The sequence below is a fragment of the Anarhichas minor genome, unplaced genomic scaffold, assembly GCF_050575085.1.
Source record: "Anarhichas minor isolate MPS153535 unplaced genomic scaffold, ASM5057508v1 ptg000009l, whole genome shotgun sequence".
In the NCBI taxonomy this organism is placed as follows: domain Eukaryota; kingdom Metazoa; phylum Chordata; class Actinopteri; order Perciformes; family Anarhichadidae; genus Anarhichas; species Anarhichas minor.
Genome location: NW_027466455.1, coordinates 4,142,230 through 4,167,434, shown reverse-complemented (window position 1 = coordinate 4,167,434; position 25,205 = coordinate 4,142,230). Strand labels below are relative to the sequence as shown.

Sequence of the window (25,205 nt, the reverse complement as noted above, 5' to 3'; positions counted from 1 at the left end):
ACACTACAGGACGGAACAGCCAGTCCGAAGTCGATGAGCTTCACCCTGAGTGGCTGCGCTTTACTGTCCACCAGCATGATGTTGTCTAACTTTACGTCTGCATTGATCACTCCAATGGTCTTCAGGGCGTAAAAGGCTGTGGCCAACTGCAAGATAAGCAATGCCATTCAAAGGGTGGACGCACAGCATTTTGACGTTAGTGTTGTGTCTGATGCTACTGTATCCATACCTGTTGGACTATACTCCTGACGTCATGTAAATGCAGGGTTTTGACGTCTCTCTGGTACTCCCACAGAGTAATTTCCAGCAACGAGAGCGAGAGCAGTTGTATTGTTCCTCAGTGGGAAGGAGTCAATGAACCCGACGATGTTACACTGGTCCAGGTTCTTACACTTTAACTCGTTCAGGACAGACAACTGGGGAACACAAGTGTGACGAGTAGTTGTTGACACAAGCTTTAATCTCAGGAGAAAGATTTTTGATATTTAGATAAAAGCGATATAAACATGCTGATGTGTAATTACTTCATTGTTGAGGCTCTCTCGCCGAATTGAGGGATCTTTACAGCAACAGTCTCGTTGGTGTCCTCTTTGACACATTTGAGCACTTCTCCGAAGGCTCCCCGTCCCATTAATTTCTGCAGCGTATAGTTGCTGGGGAGGAGGTCGCCTTTGTTTAGGACATGAATATATGGATTGTATGAGAACCACATTACACACACAATGAGACGGCAGTAGAAGTGAGAGTTCACCTACACTTTGATTGTTTCATCACATCTTTAACAGTTTTCTTGAAGAATATCTAACTTTCAATATGAGAAATATTGAAAAAGGAGCAGCAGCACATGCTTTCTGTTCTTTCTGTTTGTCGAGTCGATCAGTCGAGTTGGTTCGATTTGTCGAGAGGTTGGTTTCGTTAGGAGATCAATATGTCTTCTCTGTCCACTCGTTAGCAATAAAATGACAAACTGACAAGCAGCAGCATAACTTGTGTGACATCAGTTCTAGAACATCAGGATAATGCGATGTGTTCTGTCTGTGTGCCAATAAACATGGTTCTGAATATGCTAATTAGGTACAAGTACATTTTGATTTATTTTATATGTTTATCAAAAAAGTCTTTGTTTACTGAGGGAATAAATCAAGTGAGAAGTAGAGTCATTTTCTCATATACTCCTATACAATCAGACCTTTTGAAACCAGAGGAGTGGCCCCCTGATGGATAGTTGACAGAATGAAAGTTTAATGTTCATATTGTGTTTTATTGTCTTGCTGCAGATTTCAGCCTGATAGTAAGGGCCACCTACAGCTGTGGTTGGTCCAAGTGTGTAGAGAAGAGAGACAGATCCCACCTCTACAAACACTGTCTATTGTGTGTCTAATAGTATGTGACACAGTGCTCTTAAAGTCAACTTCAAAAAGCCCTCACTGAGGCTATTAGAGTAAAAAGCTGAAATGTAATGTCAAAATGATGGTTAACAAAAAGAGAAATGTCATGCTCTGGATCCATATCGGTGTGAATTGTTTGTCAAGTGTTGAACTCATTTGCTAAAAAAATAAGTGCAGAATGCATTAATTAAAATGATTTGGTTTATTAGCAACTACACAAGTTAGCGTTGCAACTGTCAAAGATGCGGTCAAGAAACTTCACAGATGTGTAATTGAGATCAAATGAAGGTCGAGTTCAAAGATGGGTGTGGTCTGAGCAAGGCACTGGAAGTAGGGGGGATAGGAAGTGGGGTTGGGTCATTGCCCCCCTCCCCCATACATCATGCCCCTTGTTCAATTTTGCATCTCATAGTGTTATGTCGCAGCCTTATGCTAAAATTGTGTAATTGTATTTCCTCAACAATCGCAATCCCTCAATACCCCATAGTGACATCACTTAAAAGGGACTTGAGAAATGTTTGACAGTATATTAAAAAGAAAAGTATTCAGACCCATCACTCAGTTATTAGTTGAAGCACCATGGCAGCGGGTATGACGCAAGGAGCTATGCATACATGGAGTTTGGGCTTTTCTGCCATTCGCTGCAGGTCCTCTCAAACTCTGGCAGGTTGGATGGACAGCCATTTTAAGGTCTCTCCAGAGATGTTCGATTAGGTTCCAGTCCGGGCTGTGGCCTGGCCACAGGACATTCAGACTTGTCCCTAAGCCACTCCTGTGTTGTCTTGGTTGTGAGCTTTGGGTCATTGTCCTGTTGGAAGGTGAACCTTCAGCCCAGTGTAAAGTCCTGAGTTTTCTGGACCAGATTTTCAGAGGAGATGTATGTGCTTCGCTCTATTCAGCTTTCCCTCAACCCTGACCAGGCCCCCAGTCCCTGCAGCTGAAAAACACCCGATCATATTGCCCAGATGAGGATAGGTTTTGTCTGGCCACTCTGCCATGAAGCCCTGATCGGTGGAGTGTCGCAGTGATGGTTGACCTTCTGGAAAACTACTCCCATCACTACTCAGGATTTCATGTGCTCAGCCAGAGTGACCATCAGCACCAAACTTCTTCCATTTAAGAATCACGGTCACCACTGTGCTCTTGGGAACCTTAAACTCAGCAGAAATGTTGTAGCATTTCTTGCATCGTGCCTCGACGCGGTCTCTGAGCTCTGCAAGCAGTTTCTTCCCCCTCACAGCTTGTTTTTTCTCTGATATGCATCGTCAGCCGTGAGGCCTTATATAGACGGACAGCTGTGTGCCTTTCCAAATCATGTCCACTCAATTGGAATTAGGTCAGAGATGATCAAGAAAAAGTGAAGGCACCCGATCTAATTTAGGGTTTCAGTTATTTCATTCTGCTGGGCAACAATTTCGACACACTGGAAGGGGCGGTTCACACATTTCACACATGAAGGCCAGTTTACTGGTCATGGTGAGCACTACACAGCTTGTGAAAAGTTCCAAGTCTCAGAAAATATACCCGTTGGCGTCATAATGATCGGGGTTAAAGGGAAACGTATTGCTGATACATCAAAATCTAAATAATGTGGGAGAAAATACGATTCCCTTTAAAACGTAATTAACAATGCAGTTTAGTTGTATGGGAACGTCATTTTTAGGAGGCTGTTGCCTGGCAAGCAGGGTTGAATAAAATTAGATTTGTTCCATTATGGGCCATGTGGTAGTCATGGCCCATAATGGAACAAATCATGGTAACAAATCATGGTAACCCTCAATTTACAGAACTCTTGCAAGATGGTTGAGGTTCGGCATTAACATCGAATGGTTAAGGTTAGAGCCCCCAACAACAGGTTTATCCAGTCATACTGGAACATTTTGATCTGAGGTAAAATTACATAATCAATGTGTGAAAAAAGATCTGAAGAAATAAGCCCAAAGGTAGAAAAGGTTTATTACTGAAAAGGCATTGAAACATTCCCTTTGAACTGGTAAACAAGTCATCAAGTCAGAATTACATTCTCAGAAGGTAGCTTCCAGCTTGGTCGCTTCCAGCTATTTACACCGTGTTGCAGCTGTGCAGGCAGTCTTCTATACAGCTTTGTGCTCAAACAGAACAGAACTTTATCATTTTACTCTGAATGAAAATAGTACAAAAACATGGGACTGTATATCATAAGTGATACACAACTGTTCATCCTTTTACTAACTCATGCAGAAAAGCCTTGGACTCTCAATACTCACAAATGAGAAACTTCTCTAACATGGAGCTCTCTACAGATATGAATAATGCATCATCAATATTATCACTATAAGAGAAGATTCAATAAATAATGAATACCATTGCTCCAAATATTGTGAAACCGCCCGGTCTCATACATCTCACAACCACTTTAGTATTTTGTGTATTTACAGTGAAGAGGGTTGGTTAGATGTTTTATGTCACATGGTGAAGCTGATATGAACTGCAGGAGGTTTGTACACATTTGAGAAAGTTGTAAAAAAGTTGTCTGAATACAAAAAGTTGTCATGGAGGAACATATGTAAGCTTTGGGGTTTGAAGAACAGTTCTGGACACCCATGCAACAATCCAACAACTAACGAGGGTCTAGAACAGCCTTGGACCTGAACGCAAGCCTGCCAGTGTAGCAGAGGAAATCTTCATACAAAACTAAGAGCAACGGTTTAGTAGAACGGTTTAGCTCTTGTGCTGTGTGTGTCACACCGTTTCTTTTCTTATAGCTATAATCTAAATTGACTGTTTAATGAATTGTAACTATTTCATATTAATGTGTCAGTGTTGTTCAGCATGATGTGATGTCTTTTTAACCCATTGTATAAATTAGTTGATTTGTTCAACAATGTTTGATGTCCATTTGTCCCAGTTTGCTCCTCACTGAATAAGGTCAGTTGGGTCTCTGTGGCTCCAGAAGTTAATGGTGGTTTATCGGTCTGGTTTTAAAGCGAGACTTTGTAACTATTGAACGAAGGTATAACAGAATCCTATTCGAAAATGAAAGCTGGACTCATAAGCAAATCAACACACTTTTGCTCAATTTCAGTACACTACTTTGTCTGGTATGACCAGTAGCCTATGGTGGCTAATGCATGTGTACAGATGCTAAAGCCCTCTGAGGCAAATTTGTGATTTATGATTTTGGGCTATACAAAATAAATTGAATTGAATTAAATATTTCCCAAACTGTACTGGCCACTGCTCCATCCTACAGTAAGTAGCGTAGTGAGGAAGAGGAGTTGAGCAGAGTGGCACAGTCAGGGGAAATATAGGATGTAATTATAAGTTCAGCAATGAGAAACATTTCAACTAGTGTGGGTAGATATTACATGTGGGGTCACAAACACTGAAACACTGACTGCTTGTAGTTGTTAAGGATTAAAATGGCTTAAAGGTAAAATTGAAGATTTTAGAAAGTAGAGCAGTAATATAAAATTATTTCAATATAGGTTTTTCTCTGTGTTCATAGGTCCAGGATGATTTTAGCCTAGCTTAGTACAAAGACTATTTACCAGAATGTTGTAGTTCTTTAAAATCTTAGTTATCATAGCTTCGATATAAAAAATGTCCATACTGACTGTCATAAACCCACATTCCAAACTGGTAGGAAATGAGGTAAAGCTGCTCGTTGGGATGAATGTTCCCAATACAGCATTTTCTTTCAAGGTGACTCTCTATGAAGGTAAACACATTGATACAATTATAATAAATAAATAAGACAAAGTGTGGGCATTCTCTCCTGGTCTGTGGTCCTCAGTTGTCTCCTGCAGTCCTCTCCTCTGCTCTTCAGTTCCTGTGTGCTTCTGCAAAACAAGTCCAATAAGTTTGGCAAATGAAGAAACAGCAGCATACTGGTGTTCTGCTCCACAGACTAAAGCCAAGTTCATCCGACACAACTTGCTGTCCAGTAATCGGGAGTCTTGAAGTCGTTGTGGTTTTCACAGTACATGACTGACTGGAGATAGGGGGTCACACACTACAACATCTTTCATATGGAGGAATCTGTGACGGTCTCCAAACTACGTATTATCCTAATCACACATGCGATAAGTGACATGGGAAATTACGTAATACCATGCAGATTTTTCGGTTCCAAAAATAGAAACAAATGCTCCAAGTTGTTTGTGCTTCTCTTCTAGTCATGCTTGTTGATGTTGCGTTCTGGCTCAATTGCAATCCGGACCCTTCACCGTAAATACAGCGGCAAGCTTCGAGACGCGTATCTTGTCTGCAGTCATACTGTACCTTCCAGGGCCCCGCTGTGCTGCTGGAGCTGGCTGGTGAAGAAGCGTTCCCTCTGGGACACCTGCTCGTCCCAGGCCTCCAGTATTTGCCGTTGCTCCCTGGGCTCCAGGGCCAGGGTGTCCGGGTGGGCCTCGTCGATGTGGGCCATCACTCCCTCCAGGCTGTGGGAGTATTGCAGCTCCCCACACACCATGCACACCAGCAGCTGGTTGAGCGGATCGTAGTCCATGAGGTAGCGGTTCCTCCACACGGCGTCTGAGACGGGACCTTCCTCACCGTTATTATTCTCATAGTCGGTGAACAGAAGCTCTGAATCATCTGAAGAGACAGTTGAAAGAGAAAAAGTTTTGTGCCAATTTGTCCGTTTTGAACCATTTAGGCGGTTCAAAGTGACATAGTTGATACTTCACCTTCGACTGCTGCTGTGTAACCCGAGAATGAAAACGATCCCGGGTCGGTGTCCTCTGAATTGCTGAAAAAGAGAGCAGTAGTTACATTCATTATTATCCCACATTGAGCCTGCAGCAAATCTGATTTGATGTCAGTAATACTAATTTCCCACCTCACTCGATGTTCGGACTCCTCAGAGGAACTCACCCACTGACCAGAATCCTACAGTCAGAGAGAAAAAGGTTGTGGTTTGAGAAAACATAATGACTGCGATAGACAAACTTCATGCTTGAATCAAAACATACACGATTTGTGAACAGACATCTCATCCCGCAAACATACAATTATCTTCTACTTCAGCACGAATGTAACCTGAGTGGTGTTTTGTTTTGACTAATGTCTGTTCTTCATCATTTAATACGACCATAATAAATAGACAGAGTTTTTATATACAGTATACCTGTGTTTGTGGGTCCTGGGCAGGCAGAATGGGCTTCAAGTTGTTGGAGGTTCTCCTTGGGCTGACTCCTTTGTCCCGAATGGCCTTCCTGGCTCTCTGTTCCTTCTTTTTTATCCTCCAGTACTCCCTCTTCCTCCTCAGAAAGTCCTCCTCAGACTCCCCTGGGATGGGCTTTGGTGGAACCATGGAGGTTATAGATGCCAACTTGGTAGGAGTATGTATCATATGTGTGGGACTCTGCAGCTGAGAACAAGGGATCTTTATTGGACTGAGGGTGGAATTTAGAGTTAGAGGGGGTTCAATGGGTTGAAAGTTGATGCTGGACAGTGGGTTGTCTGGGGGCTTCAGAGTAGGGAGCGAGGGGGCCAAGTCCAGGTCTGTGCTTCTGGACATCCACTTTCGTGAACTTGGCATGGCTTGTTGCAGATTCTCATGAGCTCCTTGACAGTCGGACACGATCTGTGAAGGTCCAATGTTCACATGGCTCTGCTCACTTCTGGGTGAACAGGAGACACTGGTGACGGGCAATTTGAACTGGAGTGTGTCAGGTGACTGTTCAGCATTGCATGCTGTTGGGCTAACGAGCAGGACAGAGGGGATAGTGGTCACTGCAGTCAGAGAAGCTAGGGAGGGCTTGGGCTGGAGGGCTGGTTTCCCTGGAGGATTCACACCCTTAACAGTGTTCATAGTAACAACACCTGAAGCCTAAAAGACAACAATATGAACAGGAAAACAATTATTTATCTCAGTTTTTCACAGGGAAGCACAATTAAATACAGCAACCAGACAATAATCTTTCTGAAACATGCACATATGTGTTTGCCCCTAGCTAAACTAGGCCCCTCTCCGTCACACTCCTCTCTATTTTTGCTGTTCAAGTGTCAAATGCCAGACAGAGGTTTGTGGTGTAATGACTCAGGTTTCAGCTGGAGAGGGCACGGGCCATGTCGACAAACCTTGCACTCTTTGTGTTCACCAACAAGCCTCAAGGCAGGCACTGGTATCTTAAGCTGCAAATTCAGTATAATCAGGGTTCATCATCTATTAAGGGTTGCATCTGACAGTGCTGCCCAGCAAATAGCTTCTTGGTGCTCCTGAGCTATTTGCACAAATTTAAATGAGGTGATATGAAGACATGTAGTGTAAAATATGCAAATTGTGGATATGCAAATTACCCAATTGCAAAAACAAAGCTAATAGTCACATGCACTTTTGAGAGTTGGTGGTAACTGAAGCGCATTCATAAGGTGTGTCACACACAGACTTTCCAGTGATCATGGCTGAACTTAATGTTCTTGCTCGTATGAATTTATAGTGAGCCAAAATTGCTGTTAGCCACTGTTTCACAAATTTCTATAAATCAATAGTTTCTCATTGCTAAAACAAATCCACTGCCTGGGTAACAACTACTGTTCACAATTGAATACCGTGGTATTTCAACAAAGGCTGATTAGCATACTGTTAGCTTTCAACAACAACTAAATATCCTTAGCCATTGGCCTATCGTGAAAGTCTCATTATTTTAGCTGCTGTCAAATGGAACTCGTGACTCTCGACTAGACATTATATTAACAAGTTCTCAATATGTTTGGTGTTCCAGTGGATTAAGCATGGAGATTACTGTTGCTAGGTGACTGACAAGAAAGCCGACATTGCCGTTTCCTTTTTGAGAAAACATGATAATTTTGTGGTGTCACGCTAGGAAAATGAAAGGAGTAGACAACAACAGTAATTATTAAGAGTCAAAAGTAACTTCCATGGGCTCAAGCTGTTTTGAAAACACACCACAATTCCGTGGTGCTCAGAGCTTGTGGAAAAAGTCAACCCATGAATGTGAAATCAGTGGGTCTGGTAGAATGAAACAGTGTGAAAACTTCACATTGTGATTATGTACCCAAAATTATCAGGATACTGCTAAAATGTGCTGAAAATGTTCAAAAAGTACAGTTGTACAAATACTGAATCACCCTTTGAGGCTTATCAAAATGTAACTGTTGAAGTACTTCAATTTGGTAAAAAAACCTCAGTGTCATGTTTCAGCTTTTTAGAAAGAAGGGGTGAAACAAACGCACATGCTATTGTAACAGAAGCCAGCTAGCAAAGGGAGCAGGACTCCAGCTCTGTAAAGTGATTGATTGTTGCTTCTTCTAAACTTTGCCCCCCCTGACTCCTTCACTCCGTCTCAGTTCAATATTAGCTACTTGTTACAACATTGACACAATGTTTCAACATCTACGTGTTGTGGATTGAACAAAATGATCATTATTCCCATGTGTCACATCACCTGAATGTTTTTCTGGGAGAGACGACTGCTGCATTCTCCCTGTCTGTCCCTCTGCCTGGCCCTTAACCTGGCCCTTTGCTGCCTCTTCATCAGCTTCCAGTACTCCCTCTTCCTCTGCAGGCTGAACAAACCGCTGCGCTCGGTCACCACACTGAGATATCCTTGTTCTGGTCGTGAGTTGCTGTTTCGGCATTCTTCCTGTGCCTGACACTGTTGTTCACACTGTTGTTGCTGTGGTTGATCCATGGGTAGGTGATGTAGCTTTGGCGGCTCTGGGGAACAGCAGCTTTGATGGTCTGCTTTTTTGGTGCAAAGCCTCTGGGTTCTGCGTGGCAAAGAGGCTTCCACGTTGGGGTTTACTATAAAGTTTGAATGGGTTTGGGATGAGTGCTCGCAGGTGGGAGGCAGGACTACCTCGCTAGAGGTGGGAAGAGGTGGGAGTGTCTCGCTACTTTGGGATGAGTCCTTGAGATGAGGGCTTGGTGAACATGCCTGTACCAAGGCATCGGAATCCGGCGGCCAGCTTTTTATCTCCAAAGTCAAGTCAGCAGCAATAGGAGCCAACTCATTCTGAGGTAAATTTGGCTCCATCTCTTGCTCTGAGGCCTCTTCCGCTGACTCTGTTTTAATGGCAGTCTGCTCACTGCTACACTCTGTCACTGTACTAAGTGATTCTTCCAGGAGTTTCTTCATAGAGGCTACGGCTAGCAGAGTGGTAGCTTGGCTGTCTGCATTTAGAGCTGGGTCAGGCTCCGCATGAGGCGCTGGAGGTGGTGGTGGGGAGGTTGGGGCTTTGATATCTGGACAGATGGCTTGTTCTTGTTGAGAATTTAGGTCAACTTCTGGCACAGACTCACTCTCTTGTTTTATCTCATTTGCATGTGGCGTTACTGGCACACTGTTGTTGGGGAGAGCTTGTGCATTTCCTGTCTGGTTAGGAAGACTTCTGCCTGGTGGTGTGGTGGTTATTGCTACTTGCTTCTGGGCCCTTCTCCTCTGTAAGGTCGCACTGGCCCTGGCCTGTAAGACGCCCTGCTTCAATCGAGCAGCACGAGCTGCTCGCTGCTCTCGCTTCTTTATCCTCCAGTACTCCCTTTTCTTTGCCATCCTCTCCTCCTCTGTCAACTCTGGATCCAGAGAGAGCGCCAACAGTGATGTCGCATTACTTGAGATGGCCATCTTCATGACACAGCCCCCGATGTTGGACCCCGCTGTTGATCCTCCAGAAACGGCATTTTGAGGGGTTTGAGGATGAGTGAGTGTGAGCTGACTAACGGTTTGGATTGCTAACTTGTGTGGATTAGGAACCGCTGTGCTTTCAAATTGAGTCTTTTGTCTGATTGGGAATAGTTTTGGAGGCTTGTTGACTGACTGCCCAGCAAGAGGAAAAGAGACTTTCACCTGAGCTGGGCAGAGGGGAGGAGGGGGCTGGTTTACACGAATGGGTGTTATAACTCTTCGTTTCGTATTAGGTTGGTGCTGAGGTTTTGTGATGGGGGTGTTATTAGGAACTACATGACACTCTGTGTTGTGATCTGAAGGAACCTGGGGAATGTTAATGGTCACTGTCCCGTCCTCCTTGATGAACCCTCCAATGGTCTCAGAGGCGTGGGTAAGGCCGCTTCCTGCTGACTGGGCCAGTGCTCTGGCCCTCCTCATCTCCTCCAGGATTGACTGGTAACGTTTCACTCTTCGCATCAGAGAGTCCCTGTCCTTCAACCGAGACTTCACTTCCATCGACAGCTTAGCTCGCTGTTCGCGCTTTTTTATCCGCCAGTACTCTCGCCGTTTGGCTATTATCTGCTCAGGCGTGTCGTTGGGGTCGATTTGGGGGAAATTTCTGGTACCAAAGACTGAAGCAAGTAATGGGGATTTACATCTTATGTTTCTTTGAATCATGAAATTCTTCTGGGCATCGATGAACCTCTGCCTAGGTGTTTTACATCGTGCTATCCCTCGAGCAACATTAGAAAGATGTATATAACCTGGAAACTTTCTCATCGACTCTCCTGGCTTTCTTAAAGAAATAGAGTCACATGTGATGGCTGTCTGTGTTGTCCTGTTCCCATGTGGATTTTGTACCTTAATCCGATCTGCTTGCAGGTTAACTGTAGCTAAACTTCCTGCCCCACTTTGCCGTTTATCATTTTCCCTTTTGGCAGATGTAAATGAAGTTTTGACCCGAGTAGGACACTGTATCAGGGCAGCTCCTCTCAAAAACGACTGAGATGGAAGATGCTGAAGAATCTTGCCTCCCACAAGTCCTGTTTTTTGTCCTGTTTGCCTCCGAAATGTCACCTGCGCGCTCTGCGTCCTTTCTCTGGCTTTAGCTATCTGAGCTGCCAGCTTTGCCCTCTGCTCTCGCTTTTTGATCCGCCATTGCTCTCTGCGCTTGGCTGCTCTCTCCTCCTCTGGCTCTGGGGAAGAATGGGAGTTGCTAACACCTTTGACCCTCTGCAAGGTGACCACGGCACTCTTTGTTCCACTTTGAGGTGTTGCGTTCGCTGTTCTGCCCTCTGTCTTTATAGTGTCTGGGACACATGGTGAAGACATAAGAATCATGCCTGTGGTCACATTGGTGGGTAAGAGTTTGGGCTGAATGTGTAACCCAACTTGTGCCTTATGTTGTGTTTTGGGGACTGATGCGTCCTGCATAGACACACAGGACTGAGGCGTTGTTTCAGCGGAGCTGCCATTGGTAGTTCTGGTCACTATGAATGGAGGCACTGAGGAACGGGTGTTCAACTGGGTTCCACTGGGTGTGGGTGAGGTAACGGCTCTGCTCACAGCACGCCTCGCTGTGGCTGTGTTGCCCCTAGCAGCTTTGGCTGAGATGGAACATGATGCTGGCAACTGATGCGAGACCCTGTCAAGTTTCATTGTATGGAGCCACTTCTCCTTTTGGTTTTCAGTGGCTTTAACTGAGCGGCCCCCGACTGTATTTCCACTCTGTGATGCAGAAGAGACAGCAACTGTTTTGCATGAGTCATTACTCTGCAAAGGAGAAGAGAAAGCAACAAAAGGGTCGGATAAAGTAGAATTTACCACTGCAGGGGCATGCAGGTGTAGGAGCTTTCCGCCTTGCGTTCCCTTTCCTCTGCGCTCCGTCAGTCGGGCCCTCTGCTCTCGTTTCTTGGTTCTCCAGTATTGTCTCTTTTGGGTGAGGGTGGCATCATCGTATTCTGAGGCCGGCCGGTAGCGGTGGGACGTTGAACCACCTTTATCTTTTGCAGTTGGCATCGCCAGCTTGGACGGCCCATCAGTTCTCATCCAACAGTGCTGGTTGGCTCTTCCCTTGTCGCGCTGATTCAATTCATCCCGTCAGTCTAGAATCCTCGCTGGCATCAATTTAAATGGTGTCCTTTCTACATGATGTTTTGCTCTGCTGAGCGGCTGCTAAATCTCGCGGACATCACATCGGTATGCGGGTGTCCTGACGAACAGAAAGAAAGTGTTAATTGCATGTTACTTTGTAATAAACTTGGTAACAGTGGAGCGACCTGAAGCAAGAATCTATCAAACAGGTAGTAGCGAAAACATTTCATGTCATGTGTCTTTAAAAAGGAGATCCCGGCCTTCTGAGGACAAAGTGGACACACTGATAAGATGTAATAAACCCAGTGGCCATTTCATTAGTTACACCAGTTCAATCAATTCAATCCAACAACTCAGCCCTAAATTCAATCCTAATATTATAATGCTTAGGATATTGTTTACCATTTGAATATAATGTTGTCCAGTACAACAGCAACACCAGCTACGACCTCAATAATAAACATATAGTTGAATTAGCACTTCTCGGAACATTACTATCTTTGTAGAGAGAATATGGGGCAGAGCTGTGTTACTGGATCACATTAGATATCTCGTTAAGTGAAGATCAAACCATTAATATGCAAAAAAACATTACTTTTTCACATGTAACATTTACATGTTAAAGGCACAAGATGTGACGAATTCTCATTTCAGCCCACTGTGGTTTTATCACGTGAAACATTGTAAATGCAATACGTTCACATTATGTGATTAAAACCATTTGTGATAACACTCAGTTCACTTTGTAACTTTACTCTTAATTTTTCTTCTACTCTTTTACTAAAACAATATCACATTTGAGCTCATGCAAGTGTTCCTATTCAGAGACCCTTGTTCAAATGGTTTACATGCTAATCAAAAGACAATGCTACTAAGACCAAGACACCCATCTCCTCTCTCACAACACGATTTCCACGTGAGGCAGAGAACAGCTTATAGTTGGCTAAATCTTATAATGTCACATTTTAACATATGAGTATTAAATACCCCGTCCAACGGCATCTTTGGTGATATAAACACGTCGCGTATATGTAGAAATGTGTAGCTTCACGTTGAGCTACAGGAACCAGGAAGGAAGCAGAGTGACACTGTCCCTTTAAACCTGTCCCTTTCTATCACAAATTATATCTGTCGAGAGCCATTTGTATTCTTTATTCTGCGACTATTTGATTGAAAACGCGGCGAAGCGACCGAGCTAAAGCGCAAATAGCACAACACACCGAAACGCTGTGGAAAAATTGCGACATTTAGGGCGTAAATCGTGCCTAAACCGCTGTCTCTCTCAACGGCACAATGGACAAGCTCTTCCCCCTGTTGTCCACACGGACGGGCGCCTGTCTGAGTCTGCTGCCTGCCTGAAAAGAAGCGAGAAGCCCCGCACATTGTTGTCGTAAAAGCACGACGGTCGGAAACGTGTGGAAGAAAAACATGCATACCCGATACCTTTTAGTTACTCCTAACTTTCCGGGACAGTTTTTGTGAACGTTTTTTTTGGATAGATTCGTTGCCAGGACACTGCAGCTACTTTCCGCCAGCCAGCCGTGCTCTCTGAGGCTGCCTTGACAACGCTGTAAAGTACCAGGATGTGGGACCTCGATGCCTGCTCTGCGTGCGCGTGTGCGTTCACTCCGTGGCGTGGACACGCAGAAACAGTACAGCACAACGCCCCCCTCCGTTTCAAAACCATTAAGTGGCGTTTATGAGAAATAATTTCACTAAATTGTGGCTACGAGCTAATAGGCTATACGTCCACCTGGTCTGCTGCTAATTAGGCCTCACCTCACTTGTCCTTTCAAGATTTAGTGAAACCTGAATTTGGGACAGGACACACATTCAATAACCAACCAAGAGAACGTTCGGTGACAATGCACAGAGATGACATAAAACTCGTAATAACATATAGCCTTTTACCAATTTGGCGCAGCTGGACAAAGGTCGATTGATTTATTGGCTCTTTCTAGAGATGACCTAATTTCATTTGCAGAACCACCACAGATTGGCCCCGGTGCGATTTGTGCGATCAAATGGGTACCATTAATTAATAGGCACGTTTGATGAAATAAATGTGTTGTAGTGGCGGGAGTTGGCGTGTAATACAAGAAGTAACCTATAGTAGGCTGATGAATGTCTCTTCAGAAATATTTTTCAAATTATATTTCAAAGCGCGTGAGAGGGGCTCCAATGTCTCTTAGAATTTTTTTTTTTTTAAATTTGAGTAAATAACATCAAATAAGCAAACGTATAATTAAAGCTGGCCCATTAATCTCTACCAACACAAGTACATTCGGGACACGTTTGTCTCCATAAATCATCTCTAGAGGGGAACACCCCAACAAAGTAATGATATTTTTGATTTCTACAATCATACGACAAACCAATAACACCTGATAAGAGAATGTATGATTAGAGCGTAAGTGCTTAAACGTTGTTGTAAAAACAATATTTATACGCAAAAGGGCAACAAATGTTGACTGTTCCAGCTTCTTGCATGGGCATATTTAAAGGTTTTCCCGTGGTGGTAAACTGAATATTGAGGGGGGGGGGGGGGGGGGTCCATTGTTCAGACAAAGCAAGCATTTTGAATATGTCAATTGGGCTCTTGAACAAAAAGTGGAATGTTTATCAAAGCAAATACTGGGGAAATCAATCAATAATGAAGTTCCCTATGTATAATAGCGCAGGTTGTTGTCTGAATATAGCGTGTTAAAAAGGACTACACAGGATGTGTTTTTAGAATAAAGTAACCTCCGACCCCCCCCTGGATCCCCAGCACAAAATATTATGAGCTCGAGCTCATGGGGCCCTGATTTCCAATGGACCCGCCTCGTTTTTTTAACCGATGCTTTGCCGAACCAACCCGCCTCTACCCTCGCATGATTTTGTGAGAACAACAGCATTAGTATTAGCGGCTTATCAGTATTAGCGCCCGCTGCTCTGTTTGCTCCCCCCCGGGGTGGGTGTGCATTGTCGACGCTGCTACTGTCTCTTTAAATTTACCCAGGAGCCCCTTAAGGAGCCCCAGGGGCCCCTAGTCGGCTCCCCACCCTGAAGACAAGCAAGAGCCTTAAAATACATTACTGGAGGCCTGCGCCGAGGCGCTTCTGCTCAGCGCCGGACGGAGGAACGGGCACTAATCGCCGGCGGAATACATGATAGTGTGATTATATGAAAAGTTAACTTGGCTCCCGTGCGGGGCGCGCGTGGGGGGGGGGGGACATCGTAGAGGGCTCCTCAGCGATGGGCTCGCGATAGAGCGCCTGCCAGATGCGTGTCGAACGGCGCCCGAGCGGTGCGAAACATGTCACTGTTGTAACGTGTTGTCGTTAGTGTGACATGTCCCGCTTCAGCGCCGCGGTACGGTGAAGGAAGGAGGACCACTACCCACGAGTAGAGCAGCGGCCGGGCCAGTGATGGAAGAGAAAGAACCGGGGGGAAGCGAGCCCGTGGACCTCCGGTGTGCCGAGCAGGCTGAGCTGCTCTCATTAATAATAAGCGGAGAGGAGGAAGCGACGCAAGAGGAGAGTGACTTGGGAGGTAAAAAAAAAGAAGAAAAAGAAAAAAAGAGTGTTATTATTATTTATTGTGTTTCTCACCGCAAAGTGGGACTGCGTGGCTGTCAGAGCCACGGCCATTGTCAGACAGCCAGTTAATCCGTGTCGGGGACAATGCCATGGAGCAGCATGGCCCCTCTGTCTCTGTGGCTCCTATAAACAAAGGCTCAACAGCACGCAGGCAGGCGGACCCGAGAGACACGCAGCTGCCACCTAGTGGACAGCGGCGGCACAGGCCAACGAATAAACAATAATAATGACTTATTGGAATAAATAACCCGTATTAAATAACACGTAACGTGATATGAACGAAGAATACTTGGAACAGTATGCCAGGTACGTTTAATAAGGAGTAATAGTGCTAAAAATCAAACGGGGAATATGTGAGCCAACAATGACAGCTTACAATATTACATTTTGAGAAAACATCATTCATCCAGAACATGTTACGTTCTGTGATTCTCATGATGCATTTTATATCAAGGGAGACTCACCTGTGTACAACCCCTGTGTGAAAGCATAGACAACAGTACATTTATGGAAACAGCACTTAGTCAGCACACAGAGATTGTAGTCCGACCAATACTCATAACAAAGTTATATATAAAATACAATATATACTAACAAGGACATTTTTACGGTGTAGTAAACAGGGTTGATCTGGTTCGTCTCTTGTTCCAGATGAGGACAGTCTTGCCAATGGCCACGGTGAGGAGGAATCAGAGGCCGGCATGGCCACACCGGTCACATCTCCAGGCACCAGCTACTGGAACATCACAGACGGACCGGACCAACCGTTCCTCCTCTCCCCGGTCCCCGGGCCTTCTGGACGTAAACCCAGGGTCCAGAGGGCCTCGCGTCCGGGCCTGAGCCGGATCCCGGGACGGGACCACCGTCGCTACTACCACGAGTACTGGCGCTGCGAGTACCTGATGGACTTCGACCCCCAGCGGCACGGGATGATCTGCATGGTGTGCGGCAGCTCGCTGGCCACACTGAAGCTCAGCACCATCAAGAGGCACATCCGGCAGAAGCACCCCGACTCCCTACTGTGGAGCGCCGCCGACAAGGAGGTCATCCGCTCAGGGTGGGAGAGCCACCTGAGCCTGGGGGGAGTTCAGAGGTCGTACAGCTCTGCCGCTGCGCCGTCGCCTCAGGAGAAAGAGGAGCAGCCGGACTCGGACCAACACGCTGCCGGTGGGTAGGACCCTCGGCTTTAGTTCTCTAAAGCTCACACTTGGGGGCAGTATGGGTTTAGGTCTTGGTATGGTGGAGGAGAGGATGATGTAATGATTCAGTGATGTTGGGGCTGGAGAGGAAAGGACTGTGCCAGGACATGAATGTGCTCAGGTGGCTTATGTTTACATATTTCAGACAACAGAGAACACATTTAATATTTAAATGCTAGATGATTACCCTTCTTCACAATGCAAGGCAAATAAAGCAAACACTATAGCTTAAATTACAAAAAACATAACAAAATATGATGAAATAGTTATTGCACTGTGTTCATGTGCCTTTGGGGAAATCTTGACATCTGATATTTAAATTTCAATTCAACTAAAAACCCAGGATACAAATGCACAACAAAAGCAGATGTATGATGAAAAACAAGGTCTGTAAAATGATCCCATTTAAACAATGACATACACATGTTCATCTGTTAGCTTTAGAGGTGTTGGTCGGCATTTTTTAACAAACCCAGGCTGGCGGATTCCTGCTTACAGTCTTTATGCTAAGCTAGGCTAACCACATGTCCTCAACACATGGGTATGAGATTGATAACCATTTTCTCATCTCACTCTTAAAAACTGATCAAATAAAGTGTATTTCCAAAACGCTAAACTATGCATTTAACCTAAGTAGCATAGCATTAGCCTTCTGCCACATTTACTTTCCGTACAGTCGGCCTGGAAGTTAAAAGTATCCTGTGGATCATTAGACCGTTAGTAGTGCTACGGACCAATGTGCGCTCAAAGGCAGTGAAGAAGAAGACGGCAGACGGAAGACATTAAAAATGGGCTCTTGCAAGACAGGAAATGCTTCGGCACAGTTAGGCTCCAAGGATACTCACATTATGGTTTGCTGAGTAATGCTGAATGTAAACATCACTTTGTTTACAAGACAATTCCACCTTAAATCTTGTTAACTTATCTGAGCTGTAAACAGAATAAGTGCTTCAGGTATGACACATGGTTGATTTTTCAGTTTTATTGATATTAATATCATTCAGCAGCTACATGCAGTGACAAAATGTCTGTTATATACACTGATATCTGCTAACATTAGCCACGATAAACTGCTGGTCAAACCAGACCAAGTAAGAACGCAAAAAAATAACGAGTTCAAGAGAACGAGTGTGCTCTCTCCTCTTTGACGGGTTACATCGTTTCACCAACTACATGCAAATTCAGCCTCATCAAAGACCTATTCATGATAACTTTGTGTATTAAAATGTGGCCATTCAAATTATGAGTTTGATAATAAAACTCAAAGAGTTATTATTGCATTCAAGTTGAGTTCTGATATCTTTAAACAGAAGCGCTGTTTTATTGGAGATACTTCCCTACACATCTGTCTCATCATAAAGTAAAGACACCATGCATCATGTACCCGCTCACAAAGGACGTTATGGATCATTGTTTTATTTCCTCTGTGCTAAAACAGACGCTCGTACACTCAGGCCCGTAGATAATCATTTAAAAAAGATAGTTTTAAAGCCGTATGTCAGCAGAATCTGAAAACTTCCCCCTGCAGTGGAAGTATCAACAAATGACACAGTGGCCAACAGCCGTGATAAAAGCTCTATATTTTCTAAATACAGCCGAACCCCCGGAGCCAGTGACACCTCAGGAGCAGCCACAACAGCCCCCCAGTCTGCCCCCCTGCTCCGAGGAGGGTGAAGCCCCCCAGCCCCAGGAGGAGGAGGAGGAGGAGCAGGACCTCGCGGGGCCGTCGGCCCGTACCCTGGAGCGCTACCTGAACGACTCGCTGCACGCCTGGTTCCGCCAGGAGTTCCTGATGGAGTACGAGGCGGAGGCCGGCCGGCTGCTGTGCATGGTGTGCGGGGGGGAGCTGCCCTCGCTTCACCTGGATCACATCAAGAGCCACGTGCTGGACACCCACCCCAACTCCTTGGTCTACAGCTCCGTGGAGAAGCACTGCATCCTGCAGGCCTGGGCTCAGGCTCACGGTAGGAACAGGAGACGCAGCAGCGTGTGCACTCAGAAGAGAACAGGAAGTAGATTTCAACCAGAGCAGCTCTAATAATGGGTAGTTTAGTCCATCAGGTCTGTCATCTGATACGTCTGCCACTCACTCTCTATCACTGCTTATCTGAGTCAGCGTTGGCTCCTGATCACTGTCCATGTCAGCGTCCAACAATACCATCAATACTGATGATTTGTTTTTTTTTATCATTGACCAACCTGTAGCTGTTAAATACCAAAGAAGTAATCTCAGTTTATAGTTTAATCTTTCATATGTAATTTGTCGTGTGATTCTCTGCCCCATAACAGATCAGTCAGAAAACTCAATCAAATCAGAGCCCGACACCAAAGAAGGCGGGTTGGACCACTTTGCTCAGGAAGTGAAGGCCACGCAGATCAACGCAGACTTGTACCCGGAAGGCGGCGGCACTTTAACTCAGGATGCTTACTTGATTGCTGAGAACGGAGGCGTCGGAGCTCCACAGCGGGGACCCGGGCCCCTCCGGCAGCCCAGGAAGAGGCGGCTGCACGAGGGCGACCCGTGGCGGCTCCGCCTCGACTACCTGGTGGCCCACGGGCCTCAGGGCCGCGGCGCCTTCTGCATGGTGTGTTCTCAGGTCCTGCACGAGATCAAGGTCAGCAGCTTCCGCCGCCACATCCAGGAGTGTCACCCCGAGACGACGACCCTGAGCCGGCAAGAAAGGGAAGCCATGGCTGCTGCCTGGACCAAAGATTATTCTAGTGAAGGGACGCAAGTTCAAGATGGTGAGAAGCGTTTATCACTGTTAGGGTTACGGTTACTGCTACGTTTACAGTTACTGCTACTGTTACTGTTACTGTTACTGCTACGGTTACGGTTACGGTTACGGTTACGGTTACTGCTACTGTTACTGTTACTGTTAATGCTATACTGCGGTGTAGAAATAGGTTTGTTTATTGAGGTAAGCAGCAGATGACAGGGCTTTATTCCTCATTCTCCTTGATTTATAAGTATAGTTTATGCTGTTTTTATTCACCTATTCTCAATAGATGCAACTTTGCCTTTTATTTTACCGATGTTAAGTCACTGTCAATACAACTCGCCACTTCCTGCACAAATATTTCACATTAAAAGCTTTTGACTTACATTTCCACTTAAATTAATTTGGCAGACATTTTTGTCCCAAAAAAAAGAATCTGTGCTTTTCAGACAGTTAGAAGTTCACACAGTACTGGTTTTTAAAGACTTTTATTGTGAAACAGTTGCAGTTAGTATTGCATTACATTTGCAGTAAAAAGGTTATTGGAATTAATGAGTGAATAAAACTTTATTTTCATTAAAAACCAAACAAATTTACAGCCTATAATAATTGAATTCTTTGAGAAAGTGTAGCGAGTGTTTGATTTGATAAAACAGGATGAATGTCCTGATGGGGATATTATGTTCTTTCTTTTAGACTCATTTGGTGATTTAGCTTGATGAGACAGATTTTCTTACATCCCAATCTTGACACATTGCACTTTTAAGATTTAAATTATGACATAACAGCTTGTGACGAGCGCAAGGCTTTTTTGTTTGTTAGCAGTCAAAGTCAAATGTTTCATTCAGCCTAACTACATGCAGCACCCTCCCTGCTGTGTTCAGCAGAAATCAAGCCGGGCGAAGCCGATGTCCTAAATACCACGGCAGAGACGAACGAGGACGCCTCCCCTGATGTGACGGCGCACGGCAAAGCTGTGAAGAAGGAGGAGGGTGTGAGCGGCGGGAAGGGCAAAGCGAGGGACGACAGCGCCGCGGCCTCCCGTCACGGCCATTACCCCGGGAAGGACCAGCGGAGGAACTACCAGGTGCGCTGGCGGATGGAGTACCTGATGGATTACGACTGTCGTCGACACGGACTCATCTGCATGGTGTGCGGCGCCACTCTGGCCACGCTGAAGGTCAGCACCATCAAGAGGCACGTCCAGCAGGTGCACCCCCACTCCCTGGACTACAGCCCGGAGGAGAAGGAGCAGGCACTGCTGAGCTACAACCAGGCCGCCCTGCACTTCATCCACTCCGACGACTGCTTCTCCTCCCAGGACCACGGACACACCGAGCTGGCTCCCGCTCCAGCACACTTTGGCACTTAGAAATACTGGAATTTCCCCCTTAAATCCGAATCTGAGAGTAAGCAGGTAGCAACTATCACAAAGGAAATGTCACAACTGGAAAAAATGTCATGGTAGAAAAAATGAAAGTCCAGCCCCCTCATTTTGAAACTAAAGAAAACAGTTGACCTCTGAACCTATTACAAATCATGAGGTCCTCAGATGAGGTTCGGATCAGACCAGCATTGTGGCTGGCTAACGCTAGCATGTCCATGGGGGGGGTCATCCCTATGTCTGTTCAAATGGCTAAATAATGAAGGGAGATGAGCATATCTAATGCCGTTTGAATGATAGAAATTCAGCCACTGTGGAGATATTGACATCTCAAGTCAAGAACTTTGATTCAAAGAGTCTAACATCAGTACACTATAAGCTGTAGCTAGCTAATTCCTACATATTGACCCAGGGAAACATCCGCTGAACATTTGACCTCAGAAGAAAAGCTTCCTCTAATGGTTCATTGAGAGGATATTGAGCAGGGGATCATGGGAACCCATGGACATGGATACACCTCCCGTCTCTGGCTAGCTAGCATGTTAGCAGTTAACGCCAACTAGCCCTGCCAGTAGTCACTACCCAACCAATCAATCCATCAATCAATAGTCCCTGATACAGAAACAGGGCTTTAGATTTTAAAGCCCCTGCATGAGTGTCTGGGCTTTTATTTTTTCAACTCCAAATTGGCATAATTGTATGCAATTTCACGACTCCAATTTCATATTATGTTTTATTTATTTCAGGCCCAGGAGGGGTCCTAGAAGGGGTCCAGGGCTTGTTTCTGGTCGGGGCCTGAATTTTCTGCTCTCAGGAAGTTAGAGTCTTCGTTGAGGCCGAGGTGAATTAGTTTTACGATAATGTGTCTGAAGACAACACAGCACTTTGTCCCCAACAAAAGTACTAGACCCGAGCTTTCCTTCTGTACAGCCAATTGAATGAGACTGTGTTTGATGTAATTGCTGAAGACAATGAATGCCAGAGTGCAGTCCCCTTTCTCTCGTCTATTTAATTCCTTGTTTACAGTGGAGGAGAAGGTCACCCATTATAATGAGATATGTTATCTCTCTGTCAGTCTGCTTCCTTTCCATCATCTACATCCTAGCTAAAACTGCACAAAAAATCGAAAATGTAAATATATAAAAAAATAGAATTATTTTTCCTTTATACAAGCACTTTTATGCACCCGAGTTTCTACGTGTTTGTATTTATGTCCAGTTTTTCTACTTCATTCAAGATTTCAATGACATTGTTCTTTAACGCCGGGACGAACGCTCGTTGGACTTTTGTTTTGAAGAGTTTGCTCCAGCTTCGGTTTTTTTCATTCACTGTACAAAATGTGTGCAACAGGAGACGTTGACGAAAAGCTTTCAGCTGTCAGAGAAAGAAACATCTGCCATGAAATGTCACGTCTTCACCTGGAAAATGTAACTCAGGGATTCTGTTCTCATCCACAACCATCAATAGTCTTTAAGTCCCATCTGAAGATACTGGATACTAGTGTCAGCGTTAGTTGTATGAATACAGTGTGGCGGCGACCGCAAAACAAAAACAAATAAACTGAGATTTCAGTATATTTTGAGAAAAAAATTATTCCAGAATAAATCTCACAAATGTGAGAAAAAGTCATATTTTGAAAAGAATCTAATATAAGAAAAGTTATATTTGGAGTCGGAATAAAGTGAAAATTTTGAGGAAAAAAAGTTATGATTAAAAACAAAAACAGTCAGTGTAAGATAATGACATTTTAAACAAATGTCATACTACGCAAAAAAAGTCTAATATTAATATTTTGAGGGAAAAGTCGGAACGTTTGGATAATAAAGTCGCAAAAGAACCAAAAAAAGCCTGTAATAATTTAAGAATAAAGTCCTAATATTTCAAGTTGTAATTTTCCAAAATATGCATCGGACCGTCAGGTTCAAATCCCTCCCAGTGCCCCTGTTACTCTGTTGTACATTGACATAATTTACTCAGGTGAAGTTTTTGATACAAAGTGTAAAAATGAAGGACTCCACTCTGACAGCAGAGAAACACTCATATTCCCATTTCAGTGGCCCCCACGCCACTCTACAAGACTTCTGAGATAGACGGCACTTAATTTTTCAAAATGAAGTAAGTTACAGTGAAATGAATGATGGAGCATGTGTGTGTGTGTTTATACTGTGTATGTGTATGCTGGTGTGGAGAGACCTCATTTTTCTTCACTCTCACCTTGTCTGCTCACCTTTCATTTGTACATGGCCGATGTGTGACACATGAATTCTCTCCTCCATGATGTTTGAATAAATACTCAACACTGCGAGGCTTCCTGCTGTGGACATTTACTTCTTGTTTTGTTTCCTCTGAATGCTACATATATATATATATATACATATATAGATGAGACGCTAATTAAAATTCTGGTTTCAGAATGACTTCCTCATCTCTCCTGTAGGAGAGCTGGAATGTTCTGGCATCCATATACATTTATGCCATACGGTGAACCCCAAACATGAAGCGTTTTTTTAGATATGGATGACTTCTGTCATCATGGGCACCAGCGGCAAAAAGTATAATAATGATCACAATCTATTTTTACATTAAAGAGTCAAATCAATCAAGTAACAGAAATGAATTAAACTCAAAGGTCCTGATTGTGATCTAATTAATGGATGCAGAAAACATGGCAGCTGTCTTTTAAAATGTATTTTATCACTAATGAACTAACTATGAAATATTGCATCATATGTATGAACATGTTTGGGTTGCCAGGTTGTGGAAAAATCATTTTGGCTGGTGTTTATCCTCCAGAATGACTTACTTCTCATTGGCTGGCTCTTTAATAGAGAGGCAAAGTCCCGCCCCTTCTGATGAACCACCACAGGACCTTTAGTAGAATTAATAAATACAGCAGTAATAATATGTTATCTATAACAGTGGTGGGTCAGCAAAGCCTTCTCTGCTGGCCTAGACAGAATCACAAAGTTATAGCTATTTTATAATTGAATTATTTTTCATAAATACAGTATTCTAAATAATAAGTGGCTCTGCTTCCAGTGCAGCTTGTTTTAAGTAGAGCTTTTATCCAATCAGATTTCACCCCTATGCTGTCTCTAAGTAAAAAAATCTGCCCGGAGGCCTTCAGAATTATAAGTGAATCCCTTTGCAGTTTAAGTGAATGGGGACAATATTGTTGATTGTCATAGTCTCCAACCAATCAGATCTTTAGTTTGACATGTCAGAGCTTCTAGCTGGCCTACAAGTACGTGATCATTAACTTGCGGCTTGATTGGTCAGTGGGCTAGCGTGACTGTTGTGAAACTAGCTAGCAGAACTTTGTAGTAGTAAGAGTTAAAGTTTAAAGATATGTAAGAAGTTTTTACGTGACATTACATTTTTAGTGTTTTGCTATGTTTGGCGGTGACAATCCCAATATCTGCTGCCTCTGTAGGGCGGACATTTTCAGCCCTCAAACGCATTAAAACGTATTCAAGAAATACAACTGGGGAGGCTCGACTGTCATCACTGGCGTCCATGAATCGATTAGGACCTCTGGCTGGAACTGAACCGCACCGATGTTCTGTACAACCGTGTTGTTGAACCCTTTGTAGTCAAAGAAAGGAGGATGGACTTTATCTTAAAGTGAACAGCAGCTTCAGTAAGTGAACTGCTTTTGTTTTTACATCTGCAGTAGCGTTACTACTGTGTTCATATATGGTGTCGTTTTTATGATATGGTTAATAATGTTCCCTCTGATGTGAATAATATTTGAATGGTGCCCTTGAGTGTGTGAAGGAATGCGTGTTTTAGCGCCGCAGTGTTGCTGGATTGTGCAGAGGCCTGTTGAATCGTGTTATTTGGGTTTTATGTTATTCTACCTGCTTTGTTGTCATATAAATATATGTGACTGGTTCTTGTCAGTTTGTTCTTGTCATTGTGTTAATTACATTGATTTTGACTATATGCATTGTCCGTTAATGACGAAGCATCCCGTCATGCTGGCGTCATGAGGTTATTAGGAGGTTCAACTGTAGTAGGACAGCACTGAAGGCCCAGGTATAAAACACAGATCTTTACTAACCTAACCTTTTGATGCCGTTTGAATTATGCCAGGAATTATACAGCTTCTGTGACAAGAAAGTCAGTTTGTCATGATTTTAGCTAAACTTGTCCATCTTCAGACAACTACACTTTTGCAAGGATTTTGTCGCCTTGACAACAGCTCTAAGAAAATTTCAA

The 25,205-nt window shown here is 44.2% G+C and overlaps 2 protein-coding genes across 5 annotated transcripts; one reads left to right on the top strand and one right to left on the bottom strand.

Moving 5' to 3' along the window:
• Positions 1–3,325: 3,325 nt before the first annotated feature.
• LOC142946082 (uncharacterized) lies at positions 3,326–13,679 on the bottom strand. Of its 3 annotated transcripts, none has more exons than XM_076087146.1 (7): positions 13,544–13,679; positions 8,786–12,218; positions 6,502–7,206; positions 6,214–6,263; positions 6,062–6,123; positions 5,652–5,969; positions 3,326–5,209 (listed from the first exon to the last, which is right to left on the bottom strand). In XM_076087146.1, exons 2-7 carry the CDS (start codon positions 12,053–12,055, stop codon positions 5,193–5,195), a joined length of 4,422 nt encoding a protein of 1,473 aa, XP_075943261.1. In that variant the 5' UTR covers positions 12,056–12,218; positions 13,544–13,679; the 3' UTR covers positions 3,326–5,192. The 3 variants fall into 3 exon arrangements, with proteins under 3 accessions (XP_075943261.1, XP_075943262.1, XP_075943263.1); XM_076087147.1 differs by having other exon boundaries at positions 13,537–13,662; XM_076087148.1 differs by lacking the exon at positions 13,544–13,679 and adding an exon at positions 13,088–13,499.
• A 979-nt stretch (positions 13,680–14,658) lies between these two features.
• zfta (zinc finger translocation associated) lies at positions 14,659–23,289 on the top strand. Of its 2 annotated transcripts, none has more exons than XM_076087150.1 (5): positions 14,659–15,634; positions 16,333–16,848; positions 18,476–18,844; positions 19,170–19,625; positions 20,488–23,289. In XM_076087150.1, the coding sequence occupies exons 1-5, from the start codon at positions 15,511–15,513 to the stop codon at positions 20,970–20,972; spliced, it is 1,950 nt and encodes a 649-aa protein (XP_075943265.1). In that variant the 5' UTR covers positions 14,659–15,510; the 3' UTR covers positions 20,973–23,289. The 2 variants fall into 2 exon arrangements, with proteins under 2 accessions (XP_075943265.1, XP_075943264.1); XM_076087149.1 differs by having other exon boundaries at positions 20,485–23,289.
• Positions 23,290–25,205: the final 1,916 nt, after the last annotated feature.